Source organism: Lynx canadensis, chromosome A2 (genome assembly GCF_007474595.2).
Source record: "Lynx canadensis isolate LIC74 chromosome A2, mLynCan4.pri.v2, whole genome shotgun sequence".
NCBI classification, from domain to species: Eukaryota; Metazoa; Chordata; class Mammalia; order Carnivora; family Felidae; genus Lynx; species Lynx canadensis.
The window spans coordinates 6,671,822-6,683,978 of record NC_044304.2 but is presented as its reverse complement, the minus strand read 5'-3'; the positions used below and the strand labels follow the sequence as shown (position 1 = coordinate 6,683,978).

The following is a 12,157-nucleotide window of genomic DNA, read 5'->3' as shown; positions in this document are numbered from 1 at the left end:
AAAGTAAAAATATGGTAGAAAAAATAAAGAAAATATTTAATAAAAATTGAAAATAAAAATAAATTTTTTCTCTTTCTGTATTCAAGAAAAGAAATGAAAAGAAAAAAAGAAAATTGACATAGATAGACCAAGACTAAAATATGATTGAAATTACATCGTTTTCTCCTAAAAGTCACTATGAAGCATTTTATAGTCCGTAAACTAAGCAGGTGGAGAGACTTGTGGTTCCTGAAGAGTGAGGTTGGCCCTGTTGGGCGGGGCTTGGTGTAACGGCTCCGTTCTCCACTAGGTGGCGCTGCTTAGTTTACTGGGGCGAATTGTGGCGCTGGTAGGTGTGTGCGCGCATGCGCGGGAGGGGTGAAAATGGCATCTACCCAGGCTCTAGTATCGGAATTCTGTGTCTCCCCAAGCAGCAATCGCGCACCTGTCCTTTGTCTTCGGCTTCCATCTGATCCCCGCTCTTACCCTGTCCTTCAGCAAGCCATCAGGCTGCAGGCGGCACCTCCCTGCTGAGTTTTATCTCAGATGCGGCTTTGTTTCCCGACCCCTCACTTCCGAGGGGCTGCGGTTTTGTCCCGCTCACACCTTCTGGGGGAGGGTCTCACCGAGCAATGGCCGGTGCCGCCGCACCCAGGACCCTTCTCGGGACTGTGCTGCCTCGGACCCAGAGACTGCGGCTGGGCGCCACCCCGCCCCGGAAAAAGCTCCCATGATCTGTAGCAGCAGCGTTTCAGGGATTATGGAAAATCTCGACACGCGTCTGGCACCAGGTTTCCCCTTAACGTCCTTGTTCCAGCACCAGCGAATGTGGTTGTTCTCCGGTCTGCTGGCACCTTTGCCTGTGTGGGGGCCGCACAGCCTCTACCGGCTGTCCTCCCGGCAGGGGAACCGCCTCTCCCCGTGTGGCCCGAAGCCCCCCGGACTCCACTGTGCTCCTGGGGATTCGCCCTTCCCACCAGAGCACCCCCAGGTATGGAACTGGAGAGTTTCAGACTCTGCGCCCCCCCTGTTTGTAGATTCGTATTGGCATTTAAACCCTCTCCTTTCTCCCTTTTTAGTTCAGCCCCTGCGGCTGTTTCCACTTTTCCACTTTCTCTCCAGCTGCTTTGGGGGGGGGGGTGCTTTTCCCATACTCTCCCCCATCTCTGTCCTCTCTGCACAAGCCAAAACAACTCCCTGCCCTCTGCGGCTTCTCTCTCCCCCAGTTCACTTCTCCACGTGGTGTACCTGCCGAGTTCTGTGGTTCAGGTTGTGCAGATTGTTGTGTTAATCCTTAAATCAGTTTTCTAGGTGTGCAGGATGGTTCAGTGTTGATCTGGCTGTGTTTCATGAACACAAGATGCAAAAAAACCTTTCATGCTCTCTTTTATTTTTATTATTTTTTTTGGTGCAAAAGTGATTAAAAAATTCTTTTAATGTTTATTTATTTTGAGAGAGAAAGAGTGTGAGCATGGGAGGGGGCAGAGTGGGAGGGAGACAGAGGATCTGAAGCAGGCTTCAGGCTCTGTGCTGACAGCAGAGAGCCCGAGTGTGGGCTTGAACTCATGAACCATAATATCATGACCTGAACTGAAGTCGGATGCTTACACTGGCTGAGCTACCCAGGTGCCCCAAAATGTGAATTTTATTAAAGCATGGAGACAGGACCTGTGGGCAGAAAGAGCTGCCCATGTGTGTTTTATTTTAGAAATTACCAGTGAGGAAGAGGTAAGAAGCTTCTATAATTGTCATTTTTTTTCTCTCCTGAATATAAAGATAATTAGATAAAACACACTCAAATGTATCTTTTACATGTACCATGTCAACATTTTGCATTATTATTTTAAATCCCAACATTACCCTGAAGTGTAATTATCCAGGTGTATTTGCTTCTATTTCCTTCTTTTTCTTCACCAGCCTTTCTGGGGGCTCGAATGTTCAGAGGCCTCCATATCAGGCAGGGTTAGCTAATTAAGAGATACTTTCTCTTTAGGACTATGAGGATGCACATTTAACAATTTTATTTATTTGCATAAGACCCTTATATATCATTCTCTCTCCCACTATTCTGTTTAAAAAAAAAAAGGGGGGCGCCTGGGTGGCTCAGTCGGTAAGCGGCCGACTTCAGCTCAGGTCGGTGATCTCGCGGTCCGTGAGTTCGAGCCCCCCCGTTCGGGCTCTGTGCTGACAGCTCAGAGCCTGGAGCCTGTTTCCAATTCTGGTCTCCCTCTCTCTGACCCTCCCCCGTTCATGCTCTGTCTCTCTCTGTCTCAAAAATAAATAAACGTTTTAAAAAAAAAAAAAGCTTCACTCTAGCTTCAGAGAGGAACATTTGAGAAATTGCAGCAACGTATTTTCCCAGCATACTTATTTTTCTGTCTCCTGTAGGCTAAGAATCAAGGAATTTGTGAAACATTTTAAACCCACCACTACCAGAGTAGCAAGGTCACATATTCAATGCGACAACTGCCAGACTGTGGGCCCCCAGCAGCCTCGTTCCCTGAGTGAGTGTGGCACGGGACCCCTGTGCCCAGTGTCTGTTAAAATCAATGACATATGCGCAGCTGTCTAATTCGTGACAGATTCACACAAGCCTCCCTTTGATCTGGCAGCATTTTCTAAACTTGATTTCAGGCCCTGCAGATGTGCTCTGTTTTGATGTTAGCCAGTATACCCTACGAGGGAGCACACAGGCATGGGAAACTGAAGCATCAAGGCATTGACGAGTATAGAGCAACTTTCATGCCTCACCCGTTAAGGAGACCTGAATCTGTGCGCGTTCATTTCGAAAGGACTCAGTAGGCAAGTGAGGAGTGTTGACTGGCCAAAGATGGTACGTGATATGCAACGTTCATTTTGGATAATGCCTGAAAAACAGTTTATTGTTGAACAAGTGATGAATGCAGGACTCAAGCATGTATCTTGCCTTCTAAGAACACAACCCTCAGGGGGCCACCTATTAGGGAGCGTTACTCTTTACGGACAGTATTTTAGCCAATAAATGAAGACAGAACTAGAATGTCAGCTTTCTGTAACTCCCAGCGGCATTAGTGGATCCAGACAATAGTTATTTCAAGACGCAAGACAGTGGGGCGCCTGGGTGGCGCACGTCGGTTAATGCGTCCGACTTCAGCCAGGTCACGATCTCGCGGTCCGTGAGTTCCAGCCCCGCGTCGGGCTCTGGGCTGATGGCTTCGGAGCCTGGAGCCTGTTTCCGATTCTGGTGTCTCCCTCTCTCTCTGCCCCTCCCCACTCACTCTCTCTCTCAAAAATAAATAAAACATTGGGGCGCCTGGGTGGCGCAGTCGGTTAAGCGTCCGACTTCAGCCAGGTCACGATCTCGAGGTCCGGGAGTTCGAGCCCCGCGTCGGGCTCTGGGCTGATGGCTCGGAGCCTGGAGCCTGTTTCCGATTCTGTGTCTCCCTCTCTCTCTGCCCCCCCCCCCGTTCATGCTCTGTCTCTGTCTGCCCCCCCCCCCCCAAAAAAAAACAAACGTTGAAAAAAAAAAGAAGCAAGACAGTATATATGTAAAGACATACTTTAAAATGTTTGCACCCCCCCCTCAAAAAACATTAAGCCTAAATCTAATTAGGCTTCTAGACTAGAGGTAGGCAGACTTTTTCAGGAAAGAGCCAGATGGTAAAGATTTAGATTTGTAAGCCTATGTCACAAGTACTCAACTCAGAGGTAGCATACAAGCTACATGGATGAGGTATAAATGAAGGTTATGTTCCAATAAATCTCTTATTTACTATATCTTGTCGCATAGGGTTGTATTTTCTCAAACTGTATTCCAGAGTAACCACCTCAATGATTTTATTCTAAACGTTTATTTATTTTTGGGGACAGAGAGAGACAGAGCATGAACGGGGGAGGGGCAGAGAGAGAGGGAGACACAGAATCGGAAACAGGCTCCAGGCTCCGAGCCATCAGCCCAGAGCCCGACGCGGGGCTCGAACTCACGGACCACGAGATCGTGACCTGGCTGAAGTCGGACGCTTAACCGACAGCCACCCAGGCGCCCCGTCAATGATTTTATTCTAGAATTATTTACTTGGAGGCATCTTAACAGGACTTTTCAGTCCTCTTTTCTACTCGTTAAGTACCTCTACTTGACAAAGAATTGATAGAATATAAGAACTTGGGACAGGATGGTGTGTGTGTGTGTGTGTAAGTGTTGAGGGAAATGCAAAGCAAGAAAGGGAGAGGAAAAGAGATGGGAGACAGGGACGCAGGAGAAACAGATAGACGTATTTAAGAAAGTTTCTCTTAAGTTTTGTTTTCTTGTCACCTCCGTCTTTTCTATCAAACCCCTCAGGAACGTGAAATCCGGAAACTTCTCAGCTACTACAGAATTCCTCCTCCTGGGACTGTCAGAGGATCCACAGCTGCAGCCCCTGCTATTCTGTCTGTTCCTGTCTATGTACCTGGTCTCTGTGTTTGGGAACCTACTCATCATCCTGGCCATTGTGTATGACTCCCACCTCCACACGCCCATGTACTTCTTCCTCTCCAACCTGTCTTTTGTTGACATCTGTCTCACCTCCACTACCATCCCAAAGATGCTTGTGAACATCGAGACACAGAGCAAATCCATCAGTTACACAGGCTGCCTCACCCAAATCTGCTTCGTCCTGACTTTTGCTGGATTAGAAAATGGAATTCTGGTAATGATGGCCTTTGATCGATTTGTGGCCATCTGTCACCCATTGAGGTACAAGGCCATCATGAACCCCAAGCTCTGTAGGCTGTTGGTTCTGCTGTCTTTCCTCATTAGTGTTCTGGATGCCCTTCTCCACACTTTGATGGCACTGAGGCTTTCCTTCTGCACAGACCTGGAAATTCCCCACTTTTTCTGTGAATTAGCTCATGTCCTCAAGCTTGCCTGTTCTGATATCCTCATCAATAACATCCTTGTGTACTTAGTGACCAGCCTGTTGGGTGTTGTACCTCTCTCTGGGATAATTATCTCTTACACTCAAATTGTCTCCTCTGTTCTGAAAATCCCATCAGCTGGTGGAAAGTATAAGGCATTTTCCATTTGTGGGTCACACTTAATAGTTGTTTCCTTGTTCTATGGGACAGGTTTTGGGGTATACCTGAGTTCTGCAGCTACTCACTCCTCCCGGAAGAGTGCAATAGTATCAGTGATGTATACCGTGGTCACCCCCATGATGAACCCTTTTATCTATAGTCTGAGGAACAAGGACATGATGGGGGCTTTGAGGAAGCTCATCTCTAGAATATCAGCTTCCCATTAATGTGTCAGCTGCTTTGGGCTTACACACACTGCTGCAATTTGACAGAGAGAAATAATGTGCGATCCAGAAAGCCTGACCAACATTGAATATATGAAACCAGAGGTCAAGTGGTGAGGGTAAGAATTTTGGAATCAGACCAGCTGGGTTTGAATCCTACCTCTGCTGAAACATAGCCATGTGACCTTTGACAATTTATTTTAACTCTCTAAACTCGGTTTCCTCGTCCATAAAATTGGCATGATTATATTAGTTTATATTTGGAGGGGGTGTGAGATACTTCAACTCAATCAGTGAGGATGCATGCCTTCAACTATAATAAAGCAAAATTCTCAACTCCAATAGGGTCAGATGATGAAAACAATTATCTTTCCTTACAAAAACTTCAGGGATGGGGCACCTGGGTGGCTCAGTCTGTTAGGTGTCTGACTTCGGCTCAGGTCATGATCTCCCTGGTTGTGAGTTTGAGCCCCGTTCAGTTCGAGTCCCGGGTCGGGCTCTGTGCTAACAGCTCGGAGCTTAAAGCCTGCTTCAGATTCTGTCTCCGTTTGTCTGCCCCTGCCCTGCTCGCTCTCTCTCTCTCTCTCCTCAAATATAAAATAAATAAATAGATAAAACTTCAGGGATATTGTAGGTCCAGGCAGAGAACCACAGGGCTGCATTTCACTCTGCCATGGGTTGGCTTTTGCCTACAGTCGTCTTCCTGGTGGTCCCTGATGCCTGCAACAGTGCAGAGACCTTTCAGACCCAGAAACGAAAACCAACAGCCTCTCCTTAGGTTTCAACACAAACATAATCGTTCCAAGGAGACATCCAGAAGGCATTGTTTTTATCATGAGCCCACATTGAGATAAGTGTCCTGTATTGGTTTCCTATTGCCATTGTAACACCTTACCACAAGCTTAGCAGCTTAAAACAACACGAATGAATTCTGTTGCTGTCTGAAACCAGCTACATGAGCTAAAGTCAAAGTGTTAGGTTCCTTTTGAAAGCTCTTTTGAGAAAAAGCTATCATTTAATTGGTACAGAATTTCTGCTTGGGATGATAAAAATGTTCAGGATATGGATAGTGGTAATAGTCATACAACATTGTGAATATTCTTAATGCCATGGAATTGCACATTAAAATGGCTGAAGTAGTAAATTTTATGCTATACATATTATACTACTACTCCTCCCCCCAAAAAAATTCATTCCAATGTACCAAAGCGTTAAACACAAGAATCAGAGGGATTAAATATTTCAGAAGATGATATAAGAAAATATTTTTTATTACCACAGAGAAATTAAGCATTTCTTAAAAGAATGAGCACAATCCAAAAGGTAAAGACTAAGAAATTCAAGCACTTTGGGGCACCTGGGAGGCTCAGTTGGTTAAGCATCCTACTTCGGCTCAGGTCATGATCTCGCGGTTCGTGGGTTTGAGCCCTGCATCGGGCCCTGTGCTGACAGCTCAGAGCCCGAAGCCTGCTTCAGATTCTGTGTCTCCCTCTCTCTCTGCCTCTCCCCAACTCACGCTCTGTCTCTGTCTCTCAAAAATAAATAAATGTTAAAAAAAATGTTTAAAAAGAAATTCAAGCACTTTACAAATGAGCCACTAAAACAAGTGACTCATTAAATGAAAATTCAGAAATGTTCTTTCAATATCACAAGAATAAAAAAGCAGGGAAAATAAACTTCCCCGAAATATTTCCTGATGAGATCTTGCTCACCCTGCCAATAGCAATATGATTTTAATAGCACAGACACACCTATTAATATATTCCAGCACAATAAAAAATCAATCCTTTTCTTCCCTCCATTGGTAACCACATTCTACTTTCTGTCTTTATGAATTTGCCTATTCAAGGTACCTTAAACTAAAATTATACAATATTTGCCCTTTTTTATCTGGCTCATTTCACTAATGTTTTCAGGTTCATCCGTATTGTAGCACCTGTCAGGATTTCATTCCTTCTTATGGCTGAATTATGTATATATGGTTCACACCTACAATTCTCAGGCTTCCTGATATCATTGATTACATACAGATGCCATTGGTTCCATCTTAAAATTTTTTTAATGTTTTTTCATTTTTGAGAGACAGAGACAGATTGTGAGCAGGGGAGGGACAGGGAGAGAGGGAGACAGAGAATCTGAAACAGGCTCCAGACTCCAAGCTCTCAGCAGAGAGCCCCATGCGGGGCTTGAACTCACAAACTGTGAGATCATGACCTGAGCCAAAGTGGACCCTTAACCAACTGAGCCACCCAGGTGCCCCCACTGGTTCTATCTTTAAAAAAAGGAACACTGGAACTCAGCCAAGGAGGGCATGACCACATTTGCAAGCTCTGTGATATAGATGTGAGCAGAAACAGGTAGAGAAATGAGTGGTGAACACCTAGACTCATAAGATCAACCATCTGGAATTCCTCATTTCTATTGTTTTAGTCTTAAGAGAATTTGCACTGCCTTGGGATCAGAATGACAATATAATTGTTTGGCTAATGAAGAGCTTTGGGTATTGATCCTCCAGAGGCACAGAGACTATAAATTGTTACATCCTCACTCAACAGCCCTGCCCCAGTAAAGACACAGCATACCTGTGTCTCATCCCAGCAATGATCCCTTTTGCCCAGGGGCCTGGTGCTTCAATTGGTCCCTTTCCTCTTCCTATGGATAGAGCTCTGGTCTCTATCATTCAACACCTAGCAGAGTCGACCTGCATTATTCCACAGTGATGTCACCTAGGTAAACCGATGTCCCATAGTGTTTGGAAATGAGGGCATGTATTTTACTACGTTTATCCAGCAGAAACTTTGAGAAGAGTACATACATAAAAGGATTAAAATCAAGATATCTGTTTGCCTCCTTCCTGTCTTCTATCTTGTTGACATGTTCCCTTGTATCTTTCCTCCAGTCCCCAAATAGTTATCATTCTGCCAGTCCCCTATTCTCTCTCTATAAGGAAATACTATTTTCCTTCTCAGAAAGAACATGCTCATTTGCAAATACGGTGATTGTTACCAAGAGGTAGCTTGGGCATTTTCCCTCTTTTAATTCCTTATCTCTTTGCCAGGCTGTGAGGTCTCTGTGGAAGGAGCTGGAGATCCAGATAGACTTATCAGTCTGATTACCTGTTTCTTGTAATAAAGCTATCAAATGGTTTTGTATTTTATTTTACTTTTATTTATTTATTTTTTAACATTTATTCATTTTTGAGAGACAGAGAAAGAGCATGAGCCGGGAAGGGTCAGAGAGAGAAGGAGACACAGAAACCAAAGCAGACTTCAGGCTCTGAGTTGTCAGCACAGAGCCCAACGTGGAGCTTGAACTCATGAATTGTGAGATCATGACCTGAGCCAAAGTCAGATGCTTAACCGACTGAGCCACCCAGGTGCCCCCAAATGTTTCAAATGATCAAAACAGAATGAGTAGTGTAATTTTAAAAATGACAACTCCTCAACTCTTTCCAGAATTAACAAATTGTTGACTCGTTGCTTTACTAACTTTAAATCTTTCTTCAAAATAACAAAATAATATGCATAAAGAGGGTATCTCTCTCCATTTAAGTCTTTCCTTTCCCAACATGGTGCTTGCATTTGGTGATACTCCTGCTTGCCCAGGAATCAACATTTCATTGCCTTGTTACCACATCATTTCCATCAGATTCATCAACAATATGGAACTCAGAAATGAAACAAGCATTCTAGAATTTCTTCTCATGGAAGTGACAGAGAATCCAGAACTGCAGTCCCTCATCTTCAGCCTGTTCCTGTCCATGTATCTGGTCACCATCTTGGGAAATCTGCTCATCATCTTGGCTGTTAACTTGGACTCCCACCTCCACACCCCCATGTACTTCTTCGTCTCCAACCTGTCTTTTGTTGACATCTGTCTCACCTCCACTACCATCCCAAAGATGCTTGTGAACATCGAGACACAGAGCAAATCCATCAGTTACACAGGCTGCCTCACCCAAATCTGCTTTGTCTTGGTTTTTGCAAGTTTGGACAGTTGTATTCTTTCAGTAATGGCCTATGATTGCTATGTGGCCATTTGTCATCCACTGAGGTACAGTGTCATTATGAACTCCCATCTCTGTGGCCTTTTGATTCTTCTTTCCCTGTTTATTAGCATCGTGGATGCCCTGGTGCACAGTCTGGGGGTGGTGCAGCTGACCTTCTGTGCAGACCTCGAAATCCCTCTCTTCTTCTGTGAAGTTGTTCAGGTCATCAAGCTCACCTGTTCTGACACCCTCATCAATAACATCCTGATATATTTTGCAACTAGTATATTTGGGGGTATCCTGTGTGGAATCATTTTCTCTTATACTCAGATAGTGTCCTCTGTTTTGAGGATGCCACCAGCAGGTGGAAAGTATAAAGTATGTGTGGGTCTCACCTCTCAGTTGTGTCTTTGTTCTATGGGACAGGTTTTGGAGTCTACATTAGTTCTGCCCTTGCTGACTCTTCCAGAAATGCTGCAATGCTTTCAATGATGTACACTGTTGTCCCTCAAATGATGAACCCTTTCATCTACAACCTGAGGAACAGGGATATGAAGGGAGCCTTGAGGAAACTGATAAGTAGAACTTCTCTTCTGTGACTGTGTTGTCTGCGTGGACTGGGGTTTCTAGAATGAGTCAAGGTGACAAATATTGGGTGAGCCAGAATGCCTGATTCTTGCATCCCCAGTTCTTCTAAAATGACTATAGAACACGATGGGTAGTTTCATCTTAACTTTGGGTTGAAACTTATTTGTTCTTTGTACAATTCTGTGATGTTTCAAGAATGAGTTCCATTGTCAAACTCAGTTTCTTTGTCAGGTCCATAAAGCTGAACCCAAGGTAGGGCATTTAGGTGACTTTGTTTGAATACTCAAAGAAAAGAAGTTGGATGGATCATGGAGAGGATCCAAATAAGTCTGTTTGTCATATGACAAAATTCTGGCCAATTCCATAGATTATTATGCTTTTGAACTGCGCCTCGAAAGTGAGCCTGCTGTGAAACACAGGAGGAGCTGATCTTTTATACCTAATTTGGCAATTGCCTGAGTGATCACTGGTAAACTGTATCTGTGCAAAGACACTATCAGCATCTGTTACTACACTCAATTCATCATCTGTAAAATTGCGTATAATCTGATTATCTCAGTGGCTTGAGATGATAGTGAAATGATTTATCTTAATTAGTAAAACAAAACCCTTTGTTCCTGCTAAAAGAAAGTAACTGTGCCTCTAAAGACACAAGCAATAAAGAATGTTATATATATATATATATATATATTTTTAAAAGTTTTTATTTAATTCCAGTTAGTTAACATATAGGGTTTATATTAGTTTCAGGCGTACAATATAGTGATTCAACACTTCAATGCATACTGGGTGCTCATCATGAGAAGTGTCCTCTTAACCCCATCACTCATTTCACCCATCCTCGCCCCCCCACCTCCCCTCTGGTAATCATCAGTTTGTTCTCTATAGTTAATCTATTTCTTAGTTTGCCTCTCTCTCTTCTTTTCCCTTTGCTTGTTTGTTTTGTTTCTTCAATTTCACATATGAGTGAAATCATATTTATCTTTCTCTGACTGAGTTATGTCACTTAGCATAATATTCAAGTGCTCTGAATGGCAAGATTTCACTCCTCTGAAGCAGGCTCCAGGCTCCAGGCTCTGAGCTGTAAGCACAGAGCCTAATGTGGAGCTCGAACCCATGAACTGCAAGATCATGACCTGAGCCAAAGTCGAAATTGTGAATCTGGCCATTCATGGAGCCCTTGAATATATGATATGATATGATATGATATGCTATAAAAATATAATATAATATATATATAATATACCATGCCTTTATCCATTAGTCTATCAATGGACACTTAGGCTGTTTCCATAATTTGGCTATTGCAAATAATGCTGCAATAAACATCAGGGTGCATGCATGTATCTCTTTAAATTAGTGTTTTTGTATTTTTTCGGTAAATATCCGTAGCACAATTACTGGATCATGGGGTAGTTCTATTCTTAACTTTTTGAGGAATCTTCATACTGTTATCCACAGTGGCTGTACCAGTTTGCATTCCCACCAACAGTGCATGACGGTTTTCTTTTTCTCCACATCCATGTCAATGCCTATGGTTTCTTGTGTTATTGATTTAGCCAAGGAATGTTATATTATTTTTTTTTTAATGTCTATTTATTTTTGAGAGAGAGAGACTGAGCATAAGTGGGGGAGGGGCAGAGAGAGGGAGACACAGAATCCGAAGCAGGCTCTAGGCTCTGAGCTGTCAGCACAGGGCCCGACGCAGGGCTCGAACCCACAAACTGTGAGATCATGACCTGAGCCGAAGTTGGACACTTAACCGACTGAGCCATCCAGGTGCCCCTGGAATGTTATATATTCTTAAAATTTTTTTTTAATGTTTATTTATTTTTGAGAGAGATAGAGACAGAATGCGAGTGGGTTAGGGGCAGAGAGAAAGGGAGACACAGAATCCAAAACAGGCTCCAGGCTCTGAGCTGTCAGCACAGAGCCCAATGCAGGGCTTCAACTCACAAGCTGTGAGATCATGACCTGAGCCGAAGTCGGATGCTCAACTGACTGAGCCACCCAGGCGCCCCAGAAATGTTATGTATTCTTGATAACTACTTAAGAGGTAGGGAATATAGAGGAAAAATTATTCTTTTTTCCATGTGGTGATTGTGTCTAGGGCTTGTTTCCATCACGGGTACTGATGGCTGCAACAGATACAGGCATCTTATCCAGATATGATGCCCGAAGACAGACGGTCTGTCGAACTCTGGCTCTATTGTTACTTGACATTGCCTGGAATCATCCTGAATATATCCCCTTTAATCTATTCCCTGAGAATAGGATTGTATGCCATCCACTTAATGTAACCTTGGTGTGGCAAAAATAATTACTGATTGTATGAAATGTAACT

General features: G+C 43.7%; 1 protein-coding gene and 1 pseudogene across 1 annotated transcript; both read left to right on the top strand.

Moving 5' to 3' along the window:
- Nucleotides 1-709: 709 nt before the first annotated feature.
- On the top strand, nucleotides 710-5,240 carry LOC115527560 (olfactory receptor 7G3-like). The gene is made up of 4 exons (XM_030335276.1): nucleotides 710-900; nucleotides 2,368-2,483; nucleotides 2,739-2,812; nucleotides 4,254-5,240. Exons 1-4 carry the CDS (start codon nucleotides 710-712, stop codon nucleotides 5,238-5,240), a joined length of 1,368 nt encoding a protein of 455 aa, XP_030191136.1.
- A 3,643-nt stretch (nucleotides 5,241-8,883) lies between these two features.
- LOC115503448 lies at nucleotides 8,884-9,824 on the top strand (annotated as a pseudogene).
- Nucleotides 9,825-12,157: the final 2,333 nt, after the last annotated feature.

Excerpts from the sequence above, each read along its gene's own strand:
- LOC115527560 (XM_030335276.1), top strand. The coding sequence starts at position 710 with ATGATCTGTAGCAGCAGCGTTTCAGGGATTATGGAAAATCTCGACACG. Across the intron at positions 901-2,367 it reads CAGGGGAACCGCCTCTCCCC|GCTAAGAATCAAGGAATTTG; the intron begins GTGTGGCCCGAA and ends TGTCTCCTGTAG. Across the intron at positions 2,484-2,738 it reads CCAGCAGCCTCGTTCCCTGA|GAGACCTGAATCTGTGCGCG; the intron begins GTGAGTGTGGCA and ends TCACCCGTTAAG.